Genomic DNA, 22,423 nt, shown 5'->3' on the forward strand with positions numbered 1-22,423 from the left:
ATCTGTATTCAGTAGGTAGCAATTTACAGATGAGCATACCAAGTTTAACAAACAAACGGTATTCTTTCACCTGCAGTCAATGTTCATTCTTGAACACTATATCATAAGGAGTTTGGGGAACTGTTGCATACTTTGGACTCTAAACCACAACTGCAAAAAAGGAAGGTGGATGGACTCAATTACAGTGGCAAGAGATGTTTGTTGGAAGACCTGAAAGGCAAGGCTTGGGACAGTTCATCGTAGAAGAACGAGAGAAAATCTATGTGGTTGTTAGGTGTGAACAGTATTTTTATGGCACTCCATCCATTGATCCAGGCTCAGCTTCCTGGGTTATTGTTTATCTTCCATGCATCTTAAAAAAAAATAATTCATGAATGCATGAACTGGTTTTAAAGATGCAGATTCCAAGGGCAGTTTTTTGGGTATGAGACAGATTTAGAAGAATATTTTTGCCACTTCTTGTTTTCAGAAATATAGGAAGCAGTTTCAGACGCGTAACTATGTAAGGACACTCATGAGATTCACTTCGAACAACATCTATGTCATGGAAGTGTTGTTTTTTTAAAAAAAGTACATTGCCTTGGGAAAATCTTTCTAGTCTCACAGTATCTCACTTGATACTGAACTATAAATCTGCTTTTTTCTTTTCATACAATTTTTGTAACTATAACTGCCATTAAAATAAAGCTCATACTGCACTATCCTCTCCTCCACATCTGCATCTATATGTCTATGGAGATTCTCAGTATAGGTATATGTTCTTATATATACTTATACTGAATATGTAAGTACAGAAGGTGGTTTTTAAGAAAAGACTGGAGAGCCATTTGTCTGAAATGGTATAGGGTCTCCTGCTTGAGCAGCGGGTTGGACTAGAACAGGGATCAGCAACCTTAAACACTCAAAGAGCCACAAAGGTCCTAACCGGAAGACCTTGTTCAATTCTGGAGCCAACTGAAAGTCCGGTTCCCCCATCATACTCTCCTCCTAACGTGGCGTCCTTTTTCCTCTGCTTACCGGAAGTCCGATTCCCCCACCATAGAGTCTCCTCCTAGTGCTTTTTCCTTTACCTGTCCTAACCGAAAGCCCTATCAATTGTGGAGCCAACCAACAACAGGGAGCCGCAGCAGAGGGATGAAAGAGCCACATGTGGCTCCAGAGCCGCAAGTTGCCGACCCCTGGACCAGAAGACTTCCAAGGTCCCTTCCAGCTCTATTCTGATTGGTTGGTTGGTTGGTTGTATAGATTCTCATTACTTCTACTGGCCTCTGTGAAATCTTTTTCTTCACTTTAAATGCTACATGGAGAATTGGGATATTCCAAGGGAATATGTTTTAAGCAGTGGTGGGATTCAAGTAATTTAACAACTGGTTCTCTGCCCTAATGAGTTCTTCCAACAACCAGTTTGCCAAACTGCTCAGAAAGTTAACAACCGGTTCTCCCGAAGTGGTGCAAACTGGCTGAATCCCACCACTGGTTTTAAGTGAAAAGGATCATGGATAGTTAACCATTTCTTCCCTAGCTATAGTTGTCCTTAGAAATTGCCTATGTAATAGTTAAATTCCAAAACAAACAAACCAATAACACCAAAGGACAGTCAGCAGACTGAGAAAAAGATCCAATGCCCCCTGACACAGAATGTAGAACAGGGGAATATGATCTGAAGTAGTTAGATAAACACCTATCAGACTATTTTCATACATTTCGCTTAACATTTATGGCTATTAGTTTGTGGAACCAGCATCAACTTGTGCTTCAACAAAGTTCCTTTTAAAACATGTACTAACTTTGTATCAAAATTGTTTAAGAAGCTCTGCAGTAGTTTTAGGATTCTTAATAGATGCCCAAAAAATAGACATATATATATTCAACATTTATTAAAAATGATAAAAACTCCAAAAATTCTGACAAACAGCATATGGTTGTGACATTTAATCTCAAAATTTAAGCAACCTATATGAAATTTAAAACAAGTACCCAGAATGGTAGGAGCATCACAATCTTATTAATTTTACTGTTATAGCAAGGACAGAATAATTTTACAAAACCCCTACAAATTGGCAATTCTGGAAGAACTACTATATTCAGTTTTTCAAGCATGCCTGTAGTGCATATAAATTAGTTTATAAAAGGCAAGTCAAATTTAACCTTGACTTAGCTTCGTATCTAAAAAGTTAAGCTTGAATGAAAACTTTAAAATAGCTTCCTTGAAATTTCACAAAGCTTTGTAGAATATTAGTACCAATTTTGTGTTTTTACAGAAACCTGTTCAGTGGGGCAGGAAGTAAAAATCTATTTGGACATAAGGCTCAGGCAAAGGTAAATGTGATCTGTAGACATTTTTGCATGAAAATTTTGTTAATAAGAGAGAGAAATAAAAACATCCCAGAATAATTATAAAGAATTTCCAGAATGTCTTTCTAGGCATGTTGATCTGGTACATCAATCCTGAGGACTCTTACTTTTGATTTATAATGATATTCTTTCAAATACAGCTTTACAGATGGAGGAACAGGAAGGGCATTTATGCCATCGTAAGTTGTAGAGTTACAAATAACTGTCCTGCATAGATGTTGAAGGGAAAAAGGAAAAGTTCTATGTAAGGGAGTCGAGAGAAGTGGCTCAAAGAACATACAAGAGCTTGGATCTTTATAATGTTCTAAAAGTCCAGTAATGTCACGAGAATGGAAGACGCATGGATCATGAGCGTCAAAGCTGAAGTTGTGATTCCATTGTTCAATCCTGGCATGAAGGGAACGACTATAACGCCTGAAACTAACGGAAAATAAGTAATCCTCCTGGGCAGAATCACGTAATAAAAAAGTCCCCTCTGGCTTTCCATCTAAAAGTGCTTCTGCAGCATATTTATCCATCACTCCCCAGTAACATGGGTTATTATTGATCTGAAGGAGGTCAGGAACCAGACAATGAACATAATCGATCTGGGTGTGATATCTGAGTGGCATCTGCAACTGCAGCAGGTCATCCTCTATTTCCCACCGTGGTTTGTTTCTCTTCCTGGAGCTAGTGCAGAGTGTCACTACTTCGTCATCCGAGTCCATGTCACTTTCCTCTCTGCTGCTCTTTAGCTGCCTACCGCCCATGGCGGATTCCTCTTGAGGCTCACACGGATAGGCATCAATAACATTACTTTCCTGCAATACATCGGAGTCTGGTTCATCTGCCCTCTCAATCTCTCTCAGTTCTTCATCTTTCCTTTCATCTTTTGATGAACCCATACTTAGCCAGCTTTCAGATTTTTGTCTGACAGGGGCAGTGTGCTGCTTGATTAAGTGCCATCGAAATGCTAGCTCAGATCGTGGTGGAAAAGGGCATTTGTCCAGCATAAGCTCACTGATATGTATTTTTCTCTTTGGTGAAAGCCCTGAAGAATGCCGAGTGCTACAACTCTTTATGGGGAAACATTGCCCCATCGCATCCTGCAATTTCTGTTTAAAAGAACGGCTTAGGAACCTGTGACCACATACATGTTCCAACTCCATCTCAGCTGAGGAACAGCTCTGTTTTCTCTCCTGATTCCTTAGACCTAATGCAAGTATTCCTGAGGCATTTGCCATTTCGGCATTAGAACTGTTCTCATTCTTTTTTGTCCAGGAAAGTTTCTTTCCACTCCATACGTATCCGTCCTTTCTGTCTGCACTCCTACTCCGGCTGGTTTTGGGTCTCACATCTGCATTCTTAAATTTTCTTTCTTTATTTTCTGCCATGCTTTAATGTTAAATGTTTCATAAAGATTCCAGAACTAATGATGCCCAAATTCTTCACAGAAAGCATTCCTGATGTGTTCTGAGGCTATACCTATGAAAATGGGAAAAAAGGAGTATTCAATATATTTATTTCTCACATTTCTATGCAACTAGAATTTGAAGACTGTTTATAAGAATAAGAAGGACATAACAAAGATTAAAAACGCAATGTGAACTTTTAACCACTCAGAATAATCTGACCACCTTCTGGAATGAAGTCAGAATTGTCACTGAGCTAATGTTTGAGGAACAGGCTAGTTCATAGGGGAAGGGCATCATCAAAAAACCTTATCACCAGGCTACTGGTGAATTTATTTCATGTAGAGTGGGGACCCACAATATTGTGACATGGAATGAGTATATGTTGTGGGTCAATTTTACCTAGAGGATGGTATTCTAGGAGCCAACATATTTAGAGCTTTAAGGGTTAAACCCAACACTGAATTACACCCAGAGGCTTACTGGCAACTAGAACGAAGACTGAAATATTGGTGTAACTTAGCAGTAACAGCTCTCACTATCAGAATGCAGAATACAGTGCAGAGATTATGAGAAGGCTATGAGAAAAACCAAGTGATGGACCTGCCCTTGCAAGGCAAGTGCTAGCCTACCTAGAGTAACCAACGAAGTAAATAAGTCCTTCTTGTTTGGATACAGCCTTTCATCTCATCCAGTCTTTCAAAGCCTCCAGCTCAGTGGTAAAATACAATTTTTTTTACTACCAGTTCTGTGGGCATGGCTTGGTGGGTGTGGTGTGGCTTTGTAGGTGTGGCTTTGTGGGTGTGGCAGGGGAAGGATACTACAAAATCTCCATTCCCTCCCCACTCCTGGAGGAAGGATATTGCAAAATCTCCATTCCCACCCAACTCTGAGGCCAGCCAGAGGTGGTATTTGCTGGTTCTCTGAACTACTCAAAATTTCCACTACTGATTCTCCGAACTGCTTAAAATTTCTGCTACTGGTTCTCCAGAACCTGTCAGAACTTGCTGGATTTCACCCCTGCTCCAGCCACTAACAAAGACCTCAACAGCACCTCTGACTCAGTGATATAATTGGGTATCATAAGCATACTGATAGTACCTCACCACAGACTGATGGATAACTTCTCCACACACCACATGCCTCACAGAGATGTTAAGTAACAGGAGTGAGAGAATCAAAAAACCCCAGAACCAACTTTTCTCCTCCACTACCACTGATTGTAATTACTCATTTAAAAGGAGGAAAATGATTGTGAAAAAAAAAATTTTGTTTACATTTATACCCCGCCCTTCTCCGAAGACTCAGGGCGGCTTACAGTGTATAAGGCAATAGTCTCATTCTATTTGTATATTTTTACAAAGTCAACTTATTGCCCCCCCAACAATCTGGGTCCTCATTTTACCTACCTTATAAAGGATGGAAGGCTGAGTCAACCTTGGGCCGGGCTTGAACCTGCAGTAATTGCAGGCTTTGTGTTCTTAATAACAGGCTTTACCAGCCTGAGCTATCCGGCCCCTGAAATAGTGGCACCACTCCTCAAACCACCCAGGTTTGTCAATGACACCAAAGGTTACTGAAAGGATCAAATGCATTCCTGTCACTCAGGTTGTGACAAAGCTTTTCTACTACAGTGATTAATGTTGTCTCAGTCCAATACCTAGCCTGGCATGTACTTAACCAATTAAAATAGATACCAATAAGTTTCTTCTTCTCAAGCAGTGTACAATTAGAGCCATAACTTCTTTTTCTAGACAATAATTACCCAGATTTTGGGGTCCAGGGGAGCCACCTTCAGAAGGGGGCACATTAATGTCTTGTTACAGGCAACTGGGATAATCTCATCCACCAAAGAACAGTTATGAATAGCCTGTACGCAACTATTCTCTCCTGCTCTAGCTATCTGAAAAAGCCAGGAAGGGCATGGATCTACAGATGGCCAAGCTCATGCCCCAAGCCTTTTATTTGTTTCATCAAATCTATAAACTAGAATAAATTCCAAGTAATGTAAGATGTTGTCCAGTCACCATTTCAAACCTCACTGATGTGGAATCAAGATTCTGGTGAATTTGAGCAACTTTATCAGCAAAACATTGTACAACATCCTTAAAACAGCTGGACAGTAAATGCTCCTTATTCTAATATTCCCAGGATATTAGTAAATCAAACATCTGGACAACAGATGGATCAGACATCTGGACAACAGTTGGATGACAGAATAAGGGTGGAAAAGTGAGAATGGTTCACCACACTTATCATCATGGTACAGGATTGAACATGAACCCAGTTATCTATGCTCAGTTAAGTTCATCATTAATCACTTATCAAAATATATAAGAGACTAAGCAGGCAGCAGGCTTCCTGCACACTGATAGGACATTACAAGTATACACATTGCAGCCAGAATATAGCTCTTTCCAAGGAATATTCTAGCCCAACATAAGGAAAATCTGGTAGCCTATCCTACCCTAAGCTTCAGCTTACTTCAAAGAAAAGGAAATTTTGGGAGAGATTCAAAGTGAAAACTACTGTAGCTGCAATGTTGTGTGTGAATCTACCAGTGCGTAAGTGATTCTGTAGGAAAGGAAAACCTATAGAGTAAACCTAAGTTTAATGTAGGTAGTCCTTGATTTATGATCACAGTTGAGCCTAAGTTTTCCATTGTTGAACTATCAGAAGTCACTTTTTTCAGTGTTGTAACTTTGAACTGTCGCTCAACAAATAGTTGTAAGTTGAGAACTACTAGTAGGACGAATAAGTTTGAACTTGGTCAATTAAATTCAAATGTGTACTAAAAATAATTTTCTTTCACCATTATTTGCTTATTCTCCAATTTCATTGATATCTTACAGTGATAACAGTACTGAAGACAATATGTCCCAGAGAAGTAGGCAGCAGATCAACACTACACAATTTAGACCACATTTTAATATTGTTTTCCCCAAAGCTATGCCTTTGATTTCAGGGTTTTTCCCTCCAAATTATATTAGTGTTCAGACTAAGATAAAATCTTTTAATTTCCCTCAATAATCTAAGAATTGAGTATAGTACTATGCATTTCTCATTCAGTAATGATTACTGAAGTCTTTGAATGTCAGACTTACTGAACATTCAGCTGTAACATCAGTATTCAACTTTGTTTTGAAGGATTTAAGTACTAGAAACAGGAAGCTCCATTTTTAATATATACATGCAGAATATACATGCAGAAAAGCTGTCTAAATGGAAATAAAATTTTGCTCATCTGGACAGCATACTGATGGTAGATCCTATCTCTATGTAGTGGTAAAAATTACCGTTTTACGATTTCTCCCTTGAAGCATTCATAGCCACTATTTTAATTCCTTAATAAAACATCAGTAGATCCTTGGAGTCACTCCTCATCTTTTAGGGCTTTCAGATAAATGGGTCTGTGAGTGATGATGTTCTGAATCACATCTAATAGAATTCCAATCTAATTAATATTCCAGAGGTTCCTCCATTATCATGTTAAGACAAACAAACTATAGATTAATTTAACTTCCATTCCTGGGAAAAGACCATTTCCCCACATTCTTTGCTTGCCTTTGGACAAATGCCACTTTCAAGCTCGAAAACCATTCAACAGCAAAAACAAAAACCCAAATGAGAGATAAAGTAGGTCAACAAATAAAACATAGTCAAAACTTCATGTAATGCTTCTTACAATACTAGTTCGCACAAGCATGATGTTAAGAGATGCTATTCTGTGCTGACACTTTCAGGTCATTTTAAAAACAGAAACTAATTAAAATGTGTCACAGGCTGGGTATTGCTTTTCAAAATGAGTTTTTAGAAGGGTATCCCCAAGGCACTTGAAGCACCTAGGCTTTATGTCCTGAAAAGGATTATAAAAATAACTTGTTTTACTAAAAGCAATTTTATAAAATCCTGACATATGAAAATGCTTTTAAGGAACCGCAAAGAAATGACATTACATAAAGTAAGACTCCCTCAAGGTCTAATTCATGCACAGTACATGCCTTTCTTTGCGTTATTCTTTTGTGTATTTGTTTTTAGAAGAGAATTTAGGGACACAGTATTTTTGAAGTGCATCATAATAGCATCTGGATCAGCTAGGCCACTTTATGAAGATTGCAGTTTTGAAAAGCATCTTTAAATGTAAGTTTATGATATTACTCTGACATTACTAAATCCACAGGAAGAAAGCCACAACGGAAGAAGTTATACTCTTGCATGAAAATCAGAATATTCCTCACAGTTTGCAAGATATGGAAACTCTACAGATCAGGGGTTCCCAACTGGGGGTGCGAGACAATATTCCAGAGGGTGCGAAAACTTGGGTTTAGATGTTTCAAAATTATAGTGCATATGCATAATTATATGCATATAATTATTTATTTTTGTAAGGGGTGTGAGAATATATCAGAAGTGCTCTAGAGGTGCAGGGTATAGAAAAGGTTGGGAACCCCTGCTAAAGATGGAACACATGTAAAGAAAAAGTGTATAAAAAGCCAAAGTCAAGTAAGCTAGACATGTATCCTTGTCCTATTCAAATCCATTTGAGGGTCATCCCAACCCCTTGAAGCACATTTGAAGCTGCAGGGGCACCAAGTAGAAAACATATGAACCAAGGAATTTGAATGGGTTCTGCATGTTGATCAGTAGTGTAATTTAGCATAGGAGCAGTTTCATTTGTGGCTGATGTCTTCTTACAAATCTCATGGTTAGCCATATTGTGCCTTACTCAAGTATTTTAAATATCCTTCAAAAGCCTCTTATTGTAGCATTCATCAGATTCTTCAAGATTCAGGTGGAGTACATGGTGTGGGTTTCCTCATTTCTATCCTCAAAACAGCAGTCCTGTGGGATAGGTTGGTATTACTCTAGATCAGGGGTGTCCAAACTTGGCCCCTTGAAGATTGGTGGACTTCAACTCCCAGAATTCACCAGCCAGCATGAGCTATAAATTTGAGCAAGTTGCTGGCTGGGGAATTCTGGAAATTGAAGTCCACCACTCTTCAAGGGACCAAGTTTGGACATCCCTGCTCTAGATAGTAACTGGTAGTCTTCCTAAGATTCAGCTCAGCCAAGAATTGGTTCCTTCAGTTCCCTGGAATGCAATTAATTTAGTTCTGGAGATTTAAATTCTCACACTGAAGAACTATTATTTGACCATTGTTCTATCACTCTCAAGCTTCAATGCTGTCCCTTTACCTTGCTCTTCCTAAGGTGCTGGTAATACATATACTTTTTGGGGGGAAATGTATCAGAACAGGAGTTTAGTGCTGCATCTTCTTTGCTATTTCTTAGCATCTATTACCGTCATGCATTAACTGGCGTACCGATTCTTTTCCAGTTATTTTGAACATGTTTCAAGATGCTTTTTTTCTTGTATTTCTTAACATCCTTTGCTAAATCAGCTTTGTTGAGGCTTTCATTTTCTACAATTATAGTATTAGATTACCTGTCAATACTCTCCCTATATGACTGGACCTCTTTCCACTTCTGATATGTTTCCCCTTTCAAGCTGAAAACCACCTGGGTATGCAAAGGTTAGTTCAAAAATATCAAGCTATTTAGAGTTAGAACAGAGAGAATCATCACCCCAATTATTGTGTTTCACAATCACACACTTAACTTTATATCTTTTTCTTGGTAGGAAAGATGCTTTGAATAAAGCTTTGGACTGCACTACCTATACTACTGGAGACTTATTGAAACCAAACCCCTTGATCTTTTTGGGTAAGAGAATCCATAAAGCAAAAGAAATACAAGCAACCTGTCTCAGCTATTAATGCTCTTATATTAGTTCAATGATTCTCAAAAGGTGACCTCTCAGGGAGTTATGAGCAATTTAGAAGATAGTCACAACTTTAAAAAAAAACGACAATGTATGGTAATCAAGTTTAGACTTTTGAATATTACAGAATAATCAGAGAAGCCATCGAGTTAGAAAAACGCCCACACAGCATGAACAAAAGAGATGATACCTCCCGCCTACCACCCATTTGGAAACCTGCCCTTATTGACAAACGTGTCCCTAACATGAGGAATGACACCAGACCCATACTCACGAGGTCCACACAGGATGTCACCACCACACATCCACCCAGAAAGCAGACCCAAACCCACACTGATCATGAAGCACGATTAAGGACCAGAAGCCAGACCGCAGCTGCAACATTGGCCATTTCAAACCCCTCCAATCCATACATGCAGCAGACTGACACCCACTGTGAAGATGTGGCACAACCGCGAACACGAAGCCGGACAACAGCTGTGCAGCTCACCAGCTCAAATCTCCCTGCAGCTCAGACTAATCTGAGCACAACCAAGCCCCCACCCAAAGAGGACACACCCCCATCCAATCAGAGCACCAAAAAAACCCCATCCAATCAGAGCACAGCCAAGCTCCCACCCAATCAGTTCAAACCCCCACTAGCAGTTAAAAAGGAAGAAACAGCTGCAGTCACACATTGCTCCCAGAAGCACGAAGCTGAAGCCTGAAGATGACAAATGAGACTTCGTCGAAACGTCGCCAAGACACTTCCAATTTTACGTGGGAGAAAACCCGAATAACCAAAGATCTACATATATATATATAAAAATATAAAATAATGTAAAAATATATGTTAGTGACATACGAGTTTGATATATTTTATAAAGCTGTAAGATTATGTCATGGTTCTATTTAATATATTAACATTTAATTATTAAGAGTAACTGGTGTATTTATTTCTTATCTGGCCCTAACCGCAATGAAATCATTAGCTTTATTTGGAAGGAAATCACACAAATCCATTCATTATTTAAAGGGGCTGCAGTATTACAGAGTTTGAGAACACCCCTTTTGGTTTTTAGAGGAATTTTAAAAATTCTTTACAAATCACAGATTTGTTTTTTTCCAAGAGTAAGAAATAAGCTTGTCGATGTTTTAGACAAAGAGTGTCTTTTGAACCCACTGTTTTTCTAAAATATTGACAAGCTTATTTTCTTACTCTGGGAAAAAACAAATTGGCGATTCCAATTATACAGAGAATTTTCCTTTCTATATTCCACACTATCTCAGCCCTAGTAATCTTCTTTTAATAAACTAATTGAGATGATAAAAGAACAAAGCTCTCACTCCTACCCTCTGTTTAATTAATCTATTCTCGTCATTTTATGTCTTTACCAATCATAATATTGCCACCCAGAGATATTCGTCTTCCCTGATTTATCCCTTTAGGGTTGATACATGATCACTCTGTCAGTGATTGAACAAGATAAAAGGACTTTTGATTAAATGTTATATTAACAAGCACCATGCTGAACTTAATGAGAGATTTAAAGCAATACCTAAGTCTACAATACACAGTTGAAAAAATCTTATGCATGCAAATACAAAATATTATTATCACAAATTGGATCTATAACTTTATCAACTTAAAGGCCAATTACATTTTGACAGTCTGATGACAAAAAACAAACAAATCCAATTCAAAAGAAGCACTCACATAAATTGTATTCATATAGATTTACTGAAGTCCGTATTTCATTCTTGTTCTCCTTCTCATCAGTGTCACCCTCTCCACTTCATAACATATAGACATTTAAACTAAATACACATCGCTTCATATCAGCTAATGTCAACAAAACAAATTAAAGTAAATGGCAGTCTAGTTATTAAGTATATTTTCAGCCGGAGGGCAGTATTAATGGACTGAGCCATTTGGTAAGTCCAGTTATGGCATCTGCTTTATTTTAACAGAAAATTAGCAGAGGTGATATAGACAGGTCATCTCAGTAAAAAGAAGGCTTGCGTCTTCCATTTGTAACTGCACTTGAAAAACATTTAAATGTGAAGCTAGCTCTCACAGAAACAATAGAGCAAAGAATTCTTTTGAGTCATATGATTTTTGGCTACAACAAAAGTCATCATAGCATGAAAATCCCTGAAGAGTTTTAGCCATTGTTCCTTGACACATGATTGCCTCTCTGACTATAATGTCGTATCTTATCTGAGAGAGAACATGGAAATTGATGCATTTACTTTAACTTCACTTAAAGCTTGATATAGATTTTATCCTGAAGGAAGAACACACAAGATATTTGACTGATCTTTTCCTACATCAAATCAGGAAGACAGAATATTGCTAGAAGCCATGTCCTAATTCTTTTCAAGTGCACATCATCTCTTTTCTGATACCAAATTTTGACTAGAACAGAAGTTGCATAATGGCTTTTCGCCTAATGGCTTTTTGCATATTATCCAGACCACATAAGGCATTTGTGCATCATTTTACAAATATATTGACTGAAAATGAAAGGATATTATTATTCACTTGGAAAATACTACTGTTAGCCTTTCTGTAGTGAACTTTACATAAGAAAAGGAAGATATTATATCACTTCAGAGTTTATTTCCTCTCATAATTTCTTAACACATATTATATTACCAAATATTTTTCTGTAAAATAAATGCTGCCCAACTGATTTATCTTGAACATTCGTGTATGTTAGGTATAAGGAATAATATATTGAACTGGACTTGCCAAACACATTTTGGATTCAGAGAAGAAAAATCCAAAGCAGCTTGTTGATATGGAACACAATTAATTCCTTCTGAATATCTCATATTTCAACTTTTCCTAAATGAATGAGAGCTGGGTAAGATCATTTACAGTATATAGCAGACGTTTTTATAAGGAGAACTTCCCAATACAATTGGGATCAGTTTAGCTCCAGTGGGAGCTAAAATCAGTAAATTATCTTGAAGTTTGGTCCTGAAAATCCACAAGGCAACTGAGATGAAAGAAGAGACAGTTGTGTCAAGTTAAAGGAGTTGCAAAATCAAACAGCAGAACAAAAAAAGAAAGGAAAAAATCCCAATAAGAGTGGAATGCATAAAGGCTGACAGGAAATTGTGTACTTTAACTCCTCTTAGGCCTCCTAGATGGTTCCACTTACAGAAATATTGTTTCCTTCAAAAAGGATTAAGAGCCTCAAAAGTCATTTCTCACAATTCTCTTAAAACTCCAGATATTCTAAATATACACTAAATAGCAGAAAAAATGCAAAAAACATTAAGAACATTTTCTAAAATAAAGCAAGAGTTAATTATGTTCAGATTTTTTGGTATAATGTCATGCTTTAATGCATGTAGGACATGACATTGTACCAAAATATTTAATTAGATATTTGATTATTAAATGATTAGAACAATATTACAGTAAAACAATAACAATATTACAGTAGAACAATAAAACCAGTAAAAATATATCTGTTTTCCTAGGAAGAAAATAGGCACTTTAAAAAAAATAAATTTCTCTATGTATTCCCAAAATGATCTGCCTGATTAACAAAGCACAGCATGAGACCAAAAATATTTCCCTATGTAGTGTAAACATGGCCAAATAAGCTATCCAAAACTATTTATATATTTTGTCAGCTAAGAGTCAGTAACAGCCAAACTAACTTCATAATATAAGTGGGCAGGAACAAGAATTCACACGCCATATGATTTCTCCAACTTTTAGTTTTTATTCTAAAAGAAGCAGCCTCAGGATAAAAACATGAACAAATGGTTTTTGGAATATTGTCAATAAATGTCCCACAGATGTCTATATCAATTAGTCTAAGTGACATTTCCATGTAACTTTAAAAATATATCGAGAAAGAACTGTCAGATGATGAAGAGAAATAAATTTCTAACTTTTTAGAACTACAAGTAGGCAAATCAAAGCTCTTTAAAACAAAACAGGTGCTTGTTTTAAAGATGATATCTTCTAACCTTAAGACCTACCATTCCTTAGTTAAACTTAGAAGGTTGGATGCAATCACCATGATGCAAATGTCAGTAAATATTTTCCATGAAATCTTGCACTTCAATCAGCAATGCACAATTTGCCACAGTTTAGGAACATTTTATAACACGTACCTCCAGAATTTCAAAAGAAACTTTTAAAACGATAACTATATTCTACCATAAAATTTCATTTTTTTTAAAAGGAAAAAAACGGTTTCCTTTAACTGTTTTTTAAAAGCTATGCTGCTGAAATGATAGCTGTGGCTATGAAATTAACACTGAAACTAATTTTCTGTTTGCTCCTTTTCTTCCAAGCATCAACAATGGATAGCTTATTCAAATTCAGTTTTTCTCCCCAGGATTTAAAGAAACATTTCACCAACATCGTGGGTCGCTAATAAAAGTTGAGTATCTTTTTAACTTTGTCAGAATGAACAGATCCCAGTTCTTTCCATCTGCCACCCCCCCCCCCTTCTCCATGCGCCTACTTGCTCACCTGCTGCTCACCCGAAGAAGCATTTTGAAGGGATGCCAAAAGGCCATGGAAGACAGAGAAACCTCGTTCAAATACCGTGGCACTGACAGGCACCAGTGCTCCCCATCAGACACAAAGGATGACGGAGCAACTGCACAGCTGGAGGAGGAGGAGGAGGAGGAGGAAGGATCGGGGCGGGGGGGGGTGTTCCAAGGATGAGAAAGGAGGAAGGGAAGATGTCGGAGCTGAAGGGGAGGATCTTTAAACCTTCTGTGTGTGTGTGTGACAGAGAGAGAAAGAAAGAGAGAGAGAGAGAGAGATATGGAAGGAAGGAAGGAAGGACGGAAGGGGATTGGAGGATGAGGATTGAGAAAAATAAAGAAATGGGGGCAATTGAAAGGCAAAGTCAGCTAGAAAAAAGTGGCCGAAGGTGGATGGAAGTTAAGGAGGAGAAGTAATAGCTGCCATTCGAAAACCATCCGTTTGGGAGGAAATCCCTTTACGATACATACATGGAAGGTTATTCCTGGTTACATATGGTTGCAATTTTAAGCTGCAAAGAAGAGAAGGCTGGGGGTGGGTGGAGAAGATCTGGAAAAGCTCCAGAAGTCTCGATATTTATATGGAGAGTGGTAGTGGGGAGATAGTAAAAAAAGGAAAAGGGACTGTGGCCAAGAAAGCTGCTGCTCCTGCAAAACAGGGAACGTGTTTTCTCTCTCTCTCCCCCCACCCCCTCCCGGTCCTAAAATCTGTGTCCCAAAAGAAGTGGGAAAGTTAAAGAGTGGGAAGGAAGAGTGCAGAACGGGGCAGGACAGGGAAGGAAAAAGAAGGGCGATAGAGGGAACGGAGCGACCCCTACGATTTAGAGGGGGGGGGAAAGTGGGCTAAGAAAGACGCGGAGGCAAAGAAGCTGGGTAGCTTGACCGCCCTCCTTCTACCCCGCCCTTCCCGCCCTCAGTCCGTCCCTCAGCCGCGCTGCCCACAGGCGCCGCTTTTTCTTCTCCGCCTTCGAGGCGGTTATGAAGGCGCAGACTCCGCTCAGCCCGCCCCGCGGCCTCCCAGACAGGATCCAGCCGGCTTCCCGGGGTAGGGGTGGGGGTGGGGGTGGAGGCGGGACCCAGCGTAGGACAGAAAGCACAACGGCCCAATGAGAGGGCCAAGAAAAGCCCGGCCCAGCCTCTGGCGCTGATGATGTCACTCGGAAGTGAAGCGCGGGAAAGCTTGAAGGACGGCGGGTGAGTGAGGGCGGCGGGACGGCGTAGCTTTGCCGGTGAGGGGCTGTGAACCGCTCTTTGGGGCTGTGCTTGGGGAATGAGCGTCCCCCTTCCTGGTAGCTATTCCTACGCTGGATCCGGAGGGGGAAGGTCGCCATTTCTCGGGGTGACCTCAACGGGGAAGGGAATAAGGCGTGTTGTACCGTATTAGCTGAGCCATTGACAGCCTTTCCCAACCTGGTGCCCTCTTGGTGTATTGGACGACATGTCCCATCATCCTAATCCAGCGTGGTTTGAGGGAGGTCATGCAGCGCACTTGGGAGGTCACCTGGTTGAGAAAGTTTGAAATAAAATATAACTTTTAGGGTTGCTGTCCCTGATCCTGATATTGCTGCCCTAATGATCGTATAATTGATAAAATTTTGGATTGCATGATCAGCATCAGTAAAAAAAAGGGATCCTATAGATCATTTTCTACTAGGAGAGGCCTGCACAGTATTTTGCAGTTGTTTTATTTCAACATTTGCATTCTATTTCTGCTAGAGTGAGGGTTTTTATTGAAGGATGTAAAAATGCTGCTTTTGTCATGGATTAAGGCTGAAGCCTTTTATAATTAAATAGGCGAAGAAAATGTCCTCACAAAAACCAATGAGATATGGACATACAGAAGGCCAGACAGATGTCTGTTTCAATGATACTGGAAGGTGAGTGATGGAAGCTTATCTTTGCTTATCTAGTGATTTACTTCAGAAATATATAAATATTTTTGAAGGGCTTATTTGCATGAAATTAGGCAACCAAAACATACAAATTATTATTGGTGGGCAGATGTCCCCAAGTACTGGTCCAAAATGAAAAATTTGCATCTCTTTACACAAATGATTTTATGCTTTGTGAAGTACCCAAGGTAAAGCTCAAATGTTGCTTTGAATCTAACTACTGTTGAATTATGAGGCACTCCTTCATAATTACGAAATACTGAATGTTTTTGTAAAAGCCTTCTTTACCTAATCACAATGTTCTTTAAACTAGTTGTTGAGGTCTTCCTTACCTTTTATAATCTCATTGATTATTTCCATTATATTATCATCTGCTTCCTGACCTTTGGACCTTTCGCCGCGACCTTAAAACCTATCTATTTTTCCGCGCAGGACTGGCATAGGATTTTTAGATGTTTCTATGGGTTTTAATTTTTAATTTGTTTTTAGGGTTTTAAATATGTTTTAAATTTTGGGCCAAATTTTGAATAAGTTTTTTAGTTTCTGTTTTATTTATATTGTATGTACTTTGTCTGTTGTTTTTATTTGGCTGTTAACCGCCCTGAGTCCTTCGGGAGAAGGGCGGTATACAAATTAAAATACTACTACTACTACTACTACTACTACTACTACTACTACTATTATTATTATTATTATTATTATTATTATTATTATTATTATTATTATATATGCAATTTTCTGCTTTATAGAAGATCTTTATGTTATATTATGTGCAGTCACACTGGAACCACTGTGCAGAAAGGCAGAGTATAGGTATTAAAATTTTTGCACATTTCAATTGCAGTTTAGTTGGAAACATACACCTGGTCTTTGTGAGTGGAAAGTATGTTCCGTGATCATCCGTGCCTGAATAATAATAATAATAACCGAATAATAAGCAGCAAAGGAATGAAGAAAAACTAGTGTTGGATTCATGATAGCACATTAAAAAGTTATCAGTATCTTTTCAAAGTGGCTAGGTTTGAATACCCCTCCCACCCCACCATGTAAGCCATGCCAAAGTAATTTCCCAATATAATTAAAATAAATAACCAAAATAAGTCGATGTATATAGGTTGCTGGCAATGGCACCTGGGACCCTAATTGCTATTACTAAGCAATATGGTCATAAAGCGTGGCATCACGCTGCTTAGTGATGTGATTCTAGTACTCCCAGTTTTTATCCTTAAGTGAATCGTGGGTTTGCATATATATAATTAGCTGGGTTTGCACATTGTGGTAAGTCATAAACTGGTTTAGAAATCAGATTGATCAGATTCACTTAAGACAGGAAGACAAAAGCAAAGAAAACAGTAGGAGTTTTATATGTATACCTGAGATTAATTATGCACCAAGACAAATTCCTTGTGTGTTGAATCACACTTGGCCAATAAAATTTCTTTTCTTTTCTTTTCTATTCTTTTCTAGTCTATTCTATTCTAATTAACCTGGGGTGCTATAAATGCCATTACTTGAGACCAGCATCTTTGCTTGTATCATTATTTATTATTCTTTAGAGGTTATTTAAAGAAAAAAATACAGTTGGCTAATGTATCTTTTGTTACAATATATTTTAATGAGCTCTGAATGTGTGTGTATGAAATAGTTATGCATATTGTTACTATATCCCTGTATTTTGATTTTGTTTCTTTAGTTGTATTGTAACTTGTGGCAGTGATGGAGATGTAAGAATTTGGGAAAGCCTGGATGATGATGATCCAAAATCCATTAATGTAGGCGAAAAAGCCTACTCATTTGCTCTCAAGGTATTCCTGAAACTGATACAAATGATAGCGTATTTTCTTTCAGTATTTGCATAATTGTTATTTGTGATAGAACGTCAACTAGATTCATTTATTATGCTTAGTTTGCTAAAACATGATTGGCGAACTGTACTACAATTGGCTGGATTCATACATCATTCTAAATTACATAAACCACAATGTCCAAACTGCAGTACTTGGAATCACCTAACATTACAAAACAAAATCCAAACAAAACACATAAGTTTATATTAGGTGTGAACCAAGCCATTGAATAGACTTGTATATAATGGTGAACTAATCCTCTATTTTTCATGTAAAAAGTTGCTTTATTTTAGAGGGATTTTGCATTCCGAATGTAGCTTTTCTAATTCAGTAGGGTTATTTTGAAACTGAAATACTTCCAAAATGATCAAAACAGTAAATATCACCTGGCTCAGATTCAAAACCATTGCATCCAAAACTTGATAGGTAAATATTTAGTGTTAATTTTTAATTTCTCGTATGTATATGATTCTGGCCTTGAGTTCATAAAAACATGTTATTAAATTGGATTTGAAAACGAGTCAAGCTGTTCATCTAAGAAGAACAATTATGACCAAATTCACAAATATTTGTAAATTCTTGTAAAATGAAATAAATTATCCTTTTTCATCCATCCCTTTCTATTTTTCTGATCACATGTACCTCAAATGATTAATTTTGGGGATTAAGGTAGCAAAATGTGATAACTTTTTCTGCAAATTACAACATTTCAGTTCCATAGAATAGATATATTTATTCATTGCATTGGAATTTAATTTCTTTATTTCAGTTACCACCTACATTTTATTGTGAAGTGATAATAGAAATGTCTGTATTTTAAAAAAAATTATTAAGCTTCTTGCTCAGATGCAAAAAGTCAAATGTATACAAATTACAGTTTTTCCCTGAATTACTATGTGTCTCTAAGCTTTAAGTTTGGCTTTCTGTTGATGTCTAGATCAAAATTCCTAAGAGAATTTCAGTACATAATTCAGTATTGGATGAAGTCTGCCCCCTGGTGAATATGGCATGTCAAAGCAAATCTAGTGCTTTCTATAAGACATTTTTATATCACAAGTGGAAACTACACTTCCTTTTTTGTCCTGTTGATCTGGGTTGAATGTTTTGAAGTTATCATCTGTTAGAAATTTAACAGATGTTGGATCAGCTTTAAGCCTCTGCAAAACCCAAAGTCTCTAATTCCCCCCTTAAAATAGACCTCCAAATTAAAATGTATCGACCCCACATCCCTTGGAAGACTCAGTCCCAAAGGGGAGACTGGAAGGCCAAATTTAAAGTCTGGTTATTTTTGTATGTTTATGTATGATTAATGTGCTATGTATTTATCTAATTGCTTTTAATATTATGAATGCAATCAGTCTTCTATTTTTTCCTTCACCACAGTTTTGCAGTTTTCTCCCAAGGCTTTGTTCACTATTGATGAATAGTGACTACTTGTTCAGTAGTTAGTTTCCTACTCTTTCAAATACGAGTATGTAATCGGTTCTTTCTTGCCATTCATCTACATATTTCAGAAGACCCTGTTTTTATGTTTCTTCCTTAACTTTATATTTGTATACACATACATGAATCATTATAATTTGTAAAGCAAACCATCAATCTAGGTCATCCTGTTTTTTTAAAAAAAGTTCAATTAAAAAGGGATGTTTAAAAACAAGAAATTGAATTAAACAACCAAAATATTCTAAAATAGGCAAAATATGTAAAATATCTGACTTTTGACACTTTTTTGATTTGGTAAAGAACATGTGATATTGGGTGAAATCATATATACCTGCAATACAAAGTAGTGGCTGACTTGTTTTAAAGCATCACCTTAAGTAAATATATTTCAGCCTTAATAACGTCTAATGATTCTGCACCTTAAATATTGTCCTATAGTTTTCAGCTTTGGAGTTGTGTATAGAAAATAATTGGCTAAACTTGAGAATAGCATTTGTAGGTAAAAATAATAGATTAAGGCAGTAGTTAAATGCAAGGTTTAGTTTAGCAGTAATCTCTCCAATCTGCATGAATATTCTGAGACAGAAATGAGGTTGGATTCCTTATTTTTATCTCCATACATGTACAATAAGTCCACCTACAGTTGCTTGGTGTAATCAGTGTCTTTAATGTTTGAAAAAGCAGTTGGAGAGAAATCACTGGGTTTTTTTCCCCAGAACTTTCCTTTTGTATCTGTCAAATTACATGAAATATTATTCTGTTCAAGGCAATGAAGGATGGACTAGGCTATAATCCTAATACTGCTTTATTTGTAGAATGGGAGATTGATTACTGCAGTATCTAACAACACTGTCCAAATCCATACATTCCCAGAAGGTCTTCCAGATGGTATCTTGACCCGTTTTACCACAAATGCAAACCATGTTGTTTTCAGTGCTGATGGGAGCAAAGTAGCTGTTGGATCTAGGTAAATATATTTGGGAGTTGAAAAGAACAGTACCCAAACTGTTTCAGCTATGGATTCTTTTTCCTACCTGAATTTGCTGGGAAAGAAGTATTCTTTAACTGAGATACAAGCATTCTGTGCAAACAACTTTGTATGTTCCGCTCATTGATCTTCTGAGACAGAATTTAACTCATCCTTCCTCTATCTGCTGTCCTCCAGATGGGTGATTTTACATTTTCCACTTTATAAGTTAAGAAGCCAGTGAGTGGCAGACCAGAATAATGAAATTTGCAGCCCAGCAATATCTGGAAGCTTTAGGATAGAGAGGTTGCCTCAGATTTTTAACATTTTATAGAGACATAGCAGCAGTTTACAATAGTCATTCCATTTTGTGGGGTATGGAAAGCTGTCTTCGTCGTAAGAAATTATTTCTGCACTCTTACTGTGATTTGTAGTTATCTGAATATGTAAAAGAGAATTTTGATGTTGAGTGTTTCACTCAAGCAAGACAATAGTATTTGCTATGTGAGTTGAGTAAGTTTCAAAAAGTTGGTTTTAAACTGCCACAGCCATTCTCTTTAGTTCTTGCTGTTATAAATAGGTTGTATTGTTTTATTTATGGAAATTGTTTTAGGGTTAGTTCAGGTTTTTTAATTGACTTGTTATTAATAAAGTGTGCTTGTGGTAGAATTTTCTTTAAATAATTGTTTATTTTAATCAATAATTAACATGGTTTGATTTTAAAATTAGAACCAGTTTGATGTAATGGTTAAGGCATCAGACTAGAAACTGGGAGACTGAATTTTGGTTCCACTTTAGGCATGAAGCCACCTTGGTGACCCTTAGGCCCATCACTTTCTCTTAGCCCTGGAAAGCAGACAATGGCAAACCACATCCAAAAAGCTGTCAGAGTTTCTTGCAAAAATCAAATCCAGAAGCACACACAGATAACTGATTCAGTTGGATTCATTAACTTCTTTATATACATAATGACAGATGAAGTATTTACAATACCAATATAGATTCTTCTTCAACATAGTAGCAGTTACAATACAAGGCAGGAGAGAACAGTTATTTTCATTTCAGCAGAGCAGATAAATTCATACTCACTGGTTTCAGTTTCTCTGCACAGATTCAGAAGCTGCAGACTAAGACATGCCCTGGCTCCAGTCTGCCTCAGCTCTCAGTTGGCTGACTTAGTTGCTATGCCTATTCATTGGCTGATCTATTCCAGTTTATGAATATTCATACTCTGACAAAAACCTTGCCAAGAAAACTGCAGGATCTAGTCAGCCAGTTACCAGAAGTTAAAAATGACTCAAAGACAGATGAAAAAGTTTAGAATAAATAATGTGAATTAATCTGTTACTTGGAGAGATTTTACTTCTACAGTTTTCTTTGCTAAAACATTTATGTGTACTTGTGTGTCCATAGGTGTGCCCAAGAATGACTCTAAAAAGGTAGTTAAAATACTGTTTAGAACGGTGGTACAGTGCCTGTTTATTCAATTTAAAAATACTCTTTTTTTAAAAAAAATATAATTATCTCTAGTGATTTTCTGGTGAAAATAGTGGATGTAACTAACAGCAGCCAACAAAAGACATTTCGAGGACATGATGCGCCTGTTTTGAGTGTGTCATTGGATCCAGCTGATACCTTTCTGGTATGTCCTATAGACTTTCTTTTCATTGCTTTTTAATAACATATTCTATAATTCTATGATTTTGCATTGTTGTATTTCCCCAGTGCAGCATTTCTTTATTGTTTTCACACTTATAGACAAAACCTTGCCAGACTGAGGACTGCTATTTGCATCTACAGCAGAATTTCCCAACCTTCCTAGCTTGGCAAACTGGTGTTGGGGGGGTGAACGATGAAGGGATGGTTCCGCATGAGCGGCAGACAAATACAGCTCCATTTTCAGGAGCAATGGACACATGCTCCTGCCACTTGCGCAAATGTGTGTGTGTGCGGGCACCCTCACCCACCACTTCCATGGCCCAGTTCCGAATTTTTATTTATTTATTTATTTATCAAATTTTTATACCGCCTTTCTCCCGATATATATACAATTAAAATCAAAATTTAAAATAAAACATTACAAAAAGGCCAATGTTTAAAAATTTATTTTTTTTATTTTTTTTTTATTCAAAAGTTTTACAAAAATTTTTCCCCCCCTTTCCCCCCAACCCCTCTCCCTTCACAAACCCCCTCCCCCCTCCCCCCCTGGCTTCCCGGAACAAACACAAGGTATAGTTAAAAAT

At 37.4% G+C, this 22,423-nt stretch overlaps 2 protein-coding genes across 5 annotated transcripts in view; one reads left to right on the forward strand and one right to left on the reverse strand.

The window, feature by feature from the left end:
* Window positions 1-1,884: 1,884 nt before the first annotated feature.
* On the reverse strand, window positions 1,885-14,939 carry SOCS4 (suppressor of cytokine signaling 4). Of its 2 annotated transcripts, none has more exons than XM_058163034.1 (2): window positions 14,012-14,939; window positions 1,885-3,819 (listed from the first exon to the last, which is right to left on the reverse strand). In XM_058163034.1, the coding sequence occupies exon 2, from the start codon at window positions 3,726-3,728 to the stop codon at window positions 2,421-2,423; it is 1,308 nt and encodes a 435-aa protein (XP_058019017.1). In that variant the 5' UTR covers window positions 3,729-3,819; window positions 14,012-14,939; the 3' UTR covers window positions 1,885-2,420. The 2 variants fall into 2 exon arrangements, with proteins under 2 accessions (XP_058019017.1, XP_058019018.1); XM_058163035.1 differs by lacking the exon at window positions 14,012-14,939 and adding an exon at window positions 11,225-11,309.
* Window positions 14,940-15,182: 243 nt separating this feature from the next.
* Window positions 15,183-22,423, forward strand: part of WDHD1 (WD repeat and HMG-box DNA binding protein 1) — a 39,154-nt gene continuing 31,913 nt past the window's right edge. The window contains exons 1-5 of one of the 3 annotated variants that reach the window (XM_058163036.1): window positions 15,183-15,225; window positions 15,826-15,908; window positions 17,617-17,728; window positions 20,029-20,180; window positions 21,711-21,822. In XM_058163036.1, coding sequence (XP_058019019.1) covers window positions 15,835-15,908; window positions 17,617-17,728; window positions 20,029-20,180; window positions 21,711-21,822 — 450 coding nt within the window. In that variant the 5' untranslated portion in view covers window positions 15,183-15,225; window positions 15,826-15,834. Of the gene's footprint in view, window positions 15,261-15,300; window positions 15,321-15,825; window positions 15,909-17,616; window positions 17,729-20,028; window positions 20,181-21,710; window positions 21,823-22,423 lie in introns of those variants that run through there. The other 2 variants (XM_058163037.1, XM_058163038.1) reach the window with 2 other exon arrangements.

Source organism: Ahaetulla prasina, chromosome 1 (assembly GCF_028640845.1).
Source record: "Ahaetulla prasina isolate Xishuangbanna chromosome 1, ASM2864084v1, whole genome shotgun sequence".
Lineage (NCBI taxonomy): Eukaryota > Metazoa > Chordata > Lepidosauria > Squamata > Colubridae > Ahaetulla > Ahaetulla prasina.